The 9,786-nt window shown below is 45.3% G+C and overlaps 1 protein-coding gene across 5 annotated transcripts in view; it reads left to right on the forward strand.

The window, feature by feature from the left end:
* Positions 1–8,355, forward strand: part of ndnf (neuron-derived neurotrophic factor) — a 74,116-nt gene extending 65,761 nt beyond the window's left edge. For all 5 annotated transcript variants that reach the window (XM_085963072.1, XM_085963092.1, XM_085963077.1 and 2 more), the window contains one exon: positions 6,445–8,355. In XM_085963072.1, the coding sequence (XP_085819198.1) occupies positions 6,445–7,850 (1,406 nt within the window). In that variant the 3' untranslated portion in view covers positions 7,851–8,355. The remainder of the gene's footprint in view (positions 1–6,444) is intronic.
* The last annotated feature ends 1,431 nt before the right edge of the window (positions 8,356–9,786 follow it).

The raw sequence follows: 9,786 nt of genomic DNA on the forward strand, positions 1-9,786 counted from the left end.
TTATATATACAGGAATGTTAAATAAACACTATTGGTTTCCAGACCATTTTTGGTGAGCATAAGGGTGTACTTTGCATGAAAATAGGTACCTGAATCATATTGGGGGCAAGGTATTGACTTGGATAGAGAACTGGTTGGCAGACAGAAAGCAAAGAGTTGGAATAAACGGGTCTTTTTCCAAGTGGCAGGCAGTGACTAGTGGGGTACTGCAGGGATCGGTCCTTGGACCCCAGCTATACACAATATATATTATTGATCTAGACAAGGGAATTAGATGTAATATCTCCAAGTTTGCAGATGACACAAAGCTGGGTGGGCATGTGTGTTGTGAGGAGGATGCCAAGAAACTCCAGGATGATTTGGACAGGTTGGGTGATTGGGCAGAAGCATGGCAGATGCAATATAATGTGGATAAATGCGAGGTTATCCACTTTGGTGTCAAAAACAGGAAGGCAGATTATTATTTGAATGGCAATAGATTGGGAGAAGGGGAAGTGCAACGAGACCTGGGTTTCCTTGTGCACCAGTCGTTGAAGGTGAGCATGCAGGTGCAGCAGGTGATTAAGAAGGCAAATGGTATGTTGGCCTTTGTAGCGAGAGGGTTTGAGTACAGGAACAAGGATGTCTTGCTGCAGTTGTACAGGGCCTTGGTGAGACACATCTTGAGTATTATGTGCAGTTTTGGTCACCTTATCTGAGGAAGGATGTTCTTGCCATGGAGGGAGTTCAGCGAAGATTCACCAGGCTGATACCTGGGATGGCAGGAATGACGTATGAGGAGAGATTGGGTCGATTGGGCTTATACTCGCTGGAGTTTAGAAGAATGAGAGGGGATCTCATTGAAACTTATAAAATTCTGACAGGACATATGGGTGGAGCTTAAAAACAAAAAGGGGGCAAGCACTTTGCTGGGAGTGTACTATAGGCCTCCAAACAGTCAGGGGGAGATAGAGGAACAGATATGTAGGCAAATCTCAGAGAAATGTGCAAATAATAGGGTAATAATAATGGGGGATTTCAACTTCCCCAATATTAACTGGGATAGTCAGAGTGTGAAAGGCTCAGAGGGTGTAGAATTCTTAAAGTGCATCCAGGAGAGCTTTTTGAGCCAGCATGTAGAAAGTCCTACAAGAGAGGGGGCGGTACTGGATCTAATTCTAGGGAATGTGGCCGGCCAAGTGGAAAAAGTGCTAGTAGGTGAGCACTTTGGTGACGGTGACCATAATATGGTAAGATTTAAGGTGGTCATGGAAAAGGACAGGGATGGGCCGGAAATAAATGTTCTAAATTGGGGGAAGGCCGATTTTAATAGGATAAGGCAGGATCTGGCCAAAATGGACTGGGATCAGCTACTTGTAGGAAAATCTGCATCGGAGCAATGGGAGGCTTTCAGAAGGGAGATTGAGATCATACAATGGCAACATGTTCCCGTAAAGGTCAAGGGTGGTTCCAAAAACCACAGGGAACCTTGGATGTCAGGGGATATACGAGAATGGATTAGGAAAAAAAGGAGGGCTTTTGGCAGATACAAAAGGCTAAAGATGGAGGAAGCCCTAGAGGAGTACAAAAAGTGCAGGGGGATACTTAAAAAAGAAATTAGGAGATCAAGGAGGGGCCATGAAATAACACTGGCGAGCAAAATAAAGGAAAATCCTAAGATGTTTTATAAGTATATTAAGGGTAAGAAGATAACTAGGGAAAAAATAGGGCCCATTAGGGACAAAAGTGGCAATCTGTGTGTGGAGCCGGAAGATGTAGGAGGGGTTCTAAATGAATTTTTTGCATCTGTTTTCACTATGGAGAAGGACGATGTAGACATAGAAATAGGGCGGGGGGACTGTGATATGCTCGAACATATTAACATCGAGAGGGAGGAGGTATTGGCGGTTTTAGCTGGCCTAAAAATGGATAAATCCCCAGGCCTGGATGAAATGTATCCCAGGCTGCTGAGTGAGGCAAAGGAAGAGATTGCGGGGGCTCTAACACATATATTCAGGACCTCTCTGGCCACAGGGGATGTGCCAGAGGACTGGAGAACCGCTAATGTAGTACCATTATTCAAGAAGGGTAGTAGGGAAAAACCGGGGAACTACAGGCCAGTGAGCCTAACATCAGTGGTAGGAAAATTATTGGAAAAAATTCTGAGGGACAAAATTTGTCTCCACTTGGAGAGGCAAGGATTAATCAGGGATAGTCAACATGGCTTTGTCAAGGGAAGATCATGTCTGACTAATTTGATTGAATTTTTTGAGGGGGTGACTAGGTGTGTGGATGAGGGTAACGCAGTGGATATGGTATACATGGATTTCAGTAAGGCCTTCGATAAAGTCCCGCACAGGAGACTGGTCAAGAAGGTAAGAGCCCATGGAATCCAGGGTGCCTTGGCACATTGGATACAAAACTGGCTTAGTGGCAGAAGGCAGAGGGTGATGGTCGAAGGTTGTTTTTGTGACTGGAAGCCTGTGGCCAGTGGGGTACCACAGGGATCGGTGCTGGGTCCCCTGCTGTTTGTGGTCTACATTAATGACTTGGATATGAATGTAAAAGGTATGATCAGTAAGTTCGCGGATGATACAAAAATTGGTAGGGTGGTAAATAGCGAGGAGGGTAGCCTCAGTCTGCAGGACGATATAGATGGGTTGGTCAGATGGGCGGAACAGTGGCAAATGGAATTCAACCCGGAAAAGTGCGAGGTGATGCACTTTGGGGGGACTAACAAGGCAAGGGAATACACAATGAATGGAAAGACCCTAGGCAAGACGGAGGGTCAGAGGGATCTGGGTGTGCAAGTACGCAGATCCCTGAAGGCGGCGGAACAGGTGGATAAGGTGGTAAAAAAGGCATATGGGATACTTGCCTTCATTAGCCGAGGCATTGAATATAAGAGCAAGGAGGTTATGATGGAGCTGTATAAAACACTGGTTAGGCCACAGCTGGAATACTGTGTGCAGTTCTGGTCGCCACACTACAGGAAGGATGTGATCGCGTTAGAGAGGGTGCAGAGGAGGTTCACCAGGATGTTACCAGGGCTGGAGCGCTTCAGCTATGAAGAGAGACTGGGCAGATTGGGTTTGTTTTCCTTGGAGCAGAGGAGGCTGAGGGGGGACATGATTGAGGTGTACAAAATTATGAGGGGCATAGATAGGATGGATGCTGAGGAGCTTTTTCCCTTAGTAGAGGGGTCAATAACTAGGGGGCATAGATTCAAGGTAAAGGGCGGGAGGTTTAGAGGGGATTTGAGAAAGAACTTTTTCACCCAGAGGGTGGTTGGAGTCTGGAACTCACTGCCTGAAAGGGTTGTGGAGGCAGGAACCCTCACAACATTTAAGAAGCATTTGGATGAGCACTTGAAATGCCATAGCATACAAGGCTACGGACCAAATGCTGGAATATGGGATTAGATTAGACAGGGCTTGATGGCCGGCGCGGACACGATGGGCCAAAGGGCCTCTATCCGTGCTGTATAACTCTATGGGCTGAAAATTCAGTAGGGTTAGCGCCCATTTTGCGGCGCTAGAGGGCCTAGCGCCGCAATGATAGCCGTTTCTGAAATTCACTTCGGCGCTGCCATCGGCGTTAGCCGGTTGCGCTGCGCCGGCACCGATGACGTCATCGGTGTGCGCAGCGTCCCGGTTGCTGTGGCAACGCGCCCGAACGCCGAAATTCAGTTGCGGCCGCCTCGCCCGTGGCAGCCGCAACTAAGACTCTGGCAACCGAGTCTTACACAAGTTAGCGCCGGCGCATTAAGGTCGCGCGGCGGCCGGCCGCTTTCCCGCCGGCCGCCTGCCCGCACCTCCCTCCCCGGACTCCTCCACCCCCCCCCCCCCCCCCGGAACAGATGCGTCTGGCCTGCAAGCCCGGCACTTGTCCGAGGTGCCGGGCTCATTTTTGAAAAAATCAAACGGCCAGCGATCGGGTGAAGGCAGCGCCTCCTTAACGGGAGGAGGAGGCCTGCACTTCCCCAGCCTGCCGCACCGCATCGGGTGCCGCAGCGCCAGATTAGCGCCGCAATGCGGCACTCAGCGCCCATTGGGAGACACTCACGCCCGCCAGTAGCGCCGGCAGCCGTCTGGGCGCGGCGCTACTGAATTTTTGGCGCGCGCAAGGGAATTAGCGCCGGCGCTAAATTTCCGGCGCTAAAGCCCTGGCGCGGCGTCAACTCAATTTCTAGGCCTATGACTCTATGACTCTATGACTGGAAAGACTAGATGCAGGAAGGATGTCCCCGATGGTCAGGGAGTCCAGAACTAGGGGTCACAGTCTAAGGATAAGGAATAAGCCATTTAGGACAGAAATGAGGAGGAATTTCTTCACCCAGAGAGTGGTGAACCTGTAGAATTATCTACCACAGAAGGCAATAGAGGCCAATTCATTAAATATATTCAAGAAGGAGTTGGATATATTTCTTAAGGCTAAAGGGATCAAGGGGTATGGGGAGAAAGCAGGGACCGGGTACTGAATTTGGATGATCAGCCATGATCGCATTGAATGGTGGCGCAGGCTCGAGGGGCCAAATGGCCTACTCCTATCTTCTATGTTTCTATGGTTCTATATTAACCTAGGCCACTTTTGTGCCAATCCAATCAGGGGTCAAATATATGAGGAAAGAAGGGAACGCTTCCATTTATATCGTGCTAGCTATGTCCGTAAGGCATCTCAGAGCACTTCGCAGCCAATTAATTACTTTTAAAGTGTAGTCGCTGTTGTTCTGTAGGCAAACATGACAGCCAACTTGTGCAAAGCAAGGTCCCACAAACAATAATGAGATAAATAATCAATGAGATAAAGCCTTAGTGTATGAGTTTAAATGACTTGCATGCATTGCTAATTATATGGAACCTAGAATAAGAGCTTGCTTTCAAGTATTACCTGGTTCAATGAGCCATTTGTTGAACCATAGAAACATAGAAGATAGGAGCAGGAGTAGGCCATTCAGCCCCTCGAGCCTGCTCCGCCATTCAATGAGATCATGGCTGATCATTCAAATTCAGTACCCTGTTCCTGCCTTCTCTCCATACCCCTTGAGCCCTTTAGCCTTAAGAAATATATCTAACTTCTTCTTGAATATATTTCATGAATTGGCCTCTATGGCCTTCTGTGGTAGAGAATTCCACAGGTTCACCACTCTCTGGCTGAAGAAATTCCTCCTCATCTCTGTCCTAAATGGCTTACCCCTTATCCTTAGACTGTGACCCCTGGTTCTGGACTCCCCGACCATCGGGAACATCCTTCCCGCATCTAGTCTGTCTAGTCCTTTAAGAATTTTATAAGTTTCAATGAGATCCCCTCTGATTCTTCTAAACTCCAGCGAGTATAAGCCCAATCGACTCAATCTCTCCTCATAAGTCATTCCTGCCATCCCAGGTATCAGCCTGGTGAATCTTCGCTGCACTCCCTCCATGGCAAGAACATCCTTCCTCAGATAAGGTGAACAAAACTGCACACAATAGTCAAGATGTGGTCTCACCACCCTGTACAACTGTAGCAAGACATCCTTGTTCCTGTACTCAAACGCTCTCGCTACGAAGGCCAACATACCATTTGCCTTCTTAACCGCCTGCTGCACCTGCATGCTTACCTTCAGCGACTGGTGCACAAGGACACCCAGGTCTCGTTGCACTTCCCCTTCTCCCAATCTATTGCGATTCAGAGAATAATCTGCCTTCCTGTTTTTGACCATTTATCCACGTTATATTGCATCTGCCATGCTTCTGCCCAATCGCCCAACCTGTCCAAATCATACTGGAGTTTCTCGGCATCCTCCTCACAGCACACACGCCCACCCAGCTTTGTGTCGTCTGCAAACTTGGAGATATTACATCTAGTTCCCTCGTCTAGATCATTAATATATATTGTGAATAGCTGGAGTCCAAGGACCGATCCCTGCGGTACCCCGCTAGTCACTGCCTGCCACTCGGAAAAAGACCCATTTATTCCAATTATTTGCTTTCTGTCTGCCAACCAGTTCTCAATTCAAGTCAATACCTTACCCCCAATCCCATGTGCCTTAACTTTACACGCTAATCTCTTATGCGGGACCTTATCGAACGCCTTTTGAAAGTCCAAATACACCACATCCACTGGTTCTCCCTTATCTATTTTACCAGTTACATCCTCAAAAAATTCCAGTAGATTAGTCAAGCATGATTTACCCTTTGTAAATCGATGTTGACTTTGTCCGATCCGGTCACTGTTTTCCAAGTGCTCTGCTATTACATATTTTATAATGGACTCTAGCATTTTCCCCACTACCGATGTCAGGCTTTCCGGTCTGTAATTCCCCGTTTTCTCTCTACCACCTTTTTTAAATAGTGGGGTAACATTAGCTACCCGCCAATCCATGGGTACTGTTCCAGAGTCTAGCCAGTGCTGAGATTATAGATATATTGTTATGGAACAAGAGTTACTACCAAGTTTACATTAACTTAATCTTTATCTTCCCAGGAGAACCAGAACCACTGGACCAGCAGAAGCAAAAACAGCAAGTACTGAATGAACTAGGCACTGACCTGTACTCTTACAAAGGTAATGATGTTGAATCATACTTAGCTTCCAATTCACCCTCTGGTTTGTACCGTTTGGAACTGATTTCAACAGAAAAAGATACAAATTTCAAGGTTTACGCAACTACCACTCCTGAATCAGATCAGCCTTATCCTGAGCTCCCCTATGACCCACGTGTGGATGTGACCGCTCTTGGACGTACAACTGTCACTTTAACCTGGAAACCTAGTCCTACCATTTCACAACTGAGGCAACCCATCCAATATTGCGTGATCATTAATAAGGAGCATAACTTCAAAAGTCTTTGTGCAGTGGAAGCAAAACTAAATGCTGATGATGCCTTTATGACAGCTCCCAAGCCTGGATTAGATTTCAGTCCTTTCGATTTTGCCTACTTTGGCTTTACTTCAGACAGTGGCCCCGGCAGAGAACGAATGGCCATGGCCAAAGCAGTCACCACACGGATGTCACGGCATATGGGTGGAGCACGGAAGGTGGACCTTCAGCAGATCTGCATTGGAAACAAAAACATTTTCACTGTGTCAGACCTGAAACCAGACACACAGTACTATTTTGACATTTTTGCAGTTAACACCAACTCGAATATGAGCACTGCCTATGTGGGAACCTTTGCAAAAACCAAGGAAGAGGCTAAGCAGAAGACAATGGAACTGAAGGACGGGAAAGTGACTGATGTATTTATTAAACGAAAAGGTGTCAAGTTCCTGAGGTTTTCTCCAGTCTCCTCCCACCAGAAGGTGATGCTTTATGTTCACTCATGTCTGGACGCAGTCCAAATCCAGGTCAGGAGAGATGGGAAGCTGCTGCTTTCACAGAATATGGAAGGTGTACGCCACTTCCAGCTCAGAGGAAAACCAAAGGCTAAGTACCTCATCAGGCTGAAAGGGAGTAAGAAAGGTGCATCCATGCTGAAGATCCTAGCCACCAACAGGCCAAACAAGCAACCCTTCCCATCTGTACCAGAAGACACACGCATAAAAGTCTTTGACAAGCTCCGTACATGCTCCTCAGTCACAGTGGCATGGCTGGGCACACAGGAGCGAAACAAGTTCTGTGTTTATAAAAAGTTTGTGGAGAATAACTACAGCGAAGAGCAGAAGAAAAGAGAGCAGAACCAATGTATTGGACCGGACACTAGAAAGAAATCCGAGAAGGTGGCCTGCAAATATTTCCATAGTCATATCCTACAGAAAGCAGTGACTACAGAGACAATCAGAGGACTACAGCCAGGCAAAGCGTACCTGCTGGATGTTTATGTCATAGGACATGGAGGACACTCTGTCAAGTATCAGAGCAAACTGGTCAAAACAAGGAGGTCTTGTTAGTGACTCCATGTATAGACTCAAAACTTTATTGAACTATGAACATTATTTCACTAGATGAAAATATACAGACTGACTACTTATACAGCTGAGATGTTGCAACATGTATTTGTACTATTTCGAAAGATATCAACTTGTATATTTATGTTTACATAATTCAGTGGTTATTTGAAGAGACTGAGCCCGATGCACGCAGATGGCACCTGGCCTTTGCAGTTGCATGACCACAAGTCCTTTGTCACACTTGACATTGAATACGAATGGTCCACAGTGGCAGGAGAACACTCAAGTACTGTCAGCTTTTTGAGCTCTACACTGCATGAACTGCATCTAAATTATTTCATCATCCAAGCCGCTTAAACTAGCTGCCCTGTTAATCGTACATGCAATATAGGACATAGGAAATCTGTAAATTATTTTATAAGAATAAAATTCAGTCTTAAATGTCTATGTTTTTATGATTGTAAACTTTAAGAATCATCCCCATTAAAATACAATTCTAACTATCTTTTTGACAAAGCTCTTGAGCAGTTTCTAATGTTTGGGGTTGGGAGGAATTGCTTTGATGCTTTCTCTCTTTAGAAAGACTCATCGTGCACGCAAGATTCAGTGACCTCACCAGGTGTTTTTGCATCTTGCATCACATCTGTTTGGTGTTTCATATCTGTTGTACTTCTTTAATAAAACTCTCATTCATTGTTTCTTGTCACTTATGTAGTAACAAATTGGAAAAATAAGCTAGAAGAATGCAATGGTAACATGGAAGATATAGACTCACCGAATCACGTGTACTAGGTTGGTTTTCAATATGGGGTAAAACTGAAAGGCTAATTAAATATGTTCACTAATTATGCATATAGCTGTGGTATTATATCAACATTCAAAACATCCAGCATCAATTTAATAAGAAATATAAGGTACTTTCAAATAACAAACATTACAGATACACTTAGTGGAAAATGTTTTAAATGAGTCACATTTAGAAAGAAGGAAAGGATAGAAAAGAAAGGAAAGTAAAAAGAGAAAAAGAAAAAAAGAACTTGCATTTATATACTGCCTTTCATTCATGTCCTTAGGAAATTCCGGAGAAATTCACAGACAATGAAGTGTAGCCACTATTGTTATGTAGACAAACACAGCAGCCAATTTACATACACCAAGGTCCCACAAAATAGAAACAAGATAAAACAACAAAAACTTGCATTTATACAATGCCTTAAATGTAGTAAAATGTCCCAAGGCCCTTTACAGGAGCATAATCAGATACAAATTGATGCCAAGCCAAAGAAGGAGATATTAGGACAGGTGACGAAATGCTTGGTCAAAGGTGTAGGTTTTAAGGAGTGTCTTAAAAGGAGGAAAGAGAAGTAGAGAGGTGAAGAGGTTGAGGGAGGAAATGCCAGAGCTAAGGGCCTGGACAGCTGAAGGCATGGCAGCCAATGGTGGGCAATATTCACTTTAAGCTGCACAGCGATCTGCAGGTCCCACACAACCGGCTCAACAGCATTCTAATGGCAAAAAGCGTGCATACGCAGTAATTTCAAGGGACTGAGCACACAAAAAAAATTAGCTGGAACATTGATGGTGGGCTGAAGGAAGTGGGGGATGCACAAGGAATGCACTGCTTGAAAGCATGGTGTAGGAAGATTCAACAGGAACTTTCAAAGGTGAATTGGATCAATGCGTAAAGGAGATATTTGCAGCATTATGCAGAAAGAGCAGGGGAGAGAGATTTATTGGACGACTCTTCAAAGAGTTGGCACAGACACGATGGGCTAAATTGCCACTTTCTGTGCTGTACGATCCTATGATACTAAGAGGTAAAAGTTGGAAGAACGCAGAGTTCTCAGATGTTCTAGGACTGAAGGAGGTTACAGATAAGGAAGAGTGAGGCGATGGAGGATTTGAACATGAGGATGAGAATTTTTTAATTGAGGCA

This window comes from Somniosus microcephalus, chromosome 2 (assembly GCF_052327205.1).
Source record: "Somniosus microcephalus isolate GS21.2 chromosome 2, FLI_Smic_1.0, whole genome shotgun sequence".
Lineage (NCBI taxonomy): Eukaryota > Metazoa > Chordata > Chondrichthyes > Squaliformes > Somniosidae > Somniosus > Somniosus microcephalus.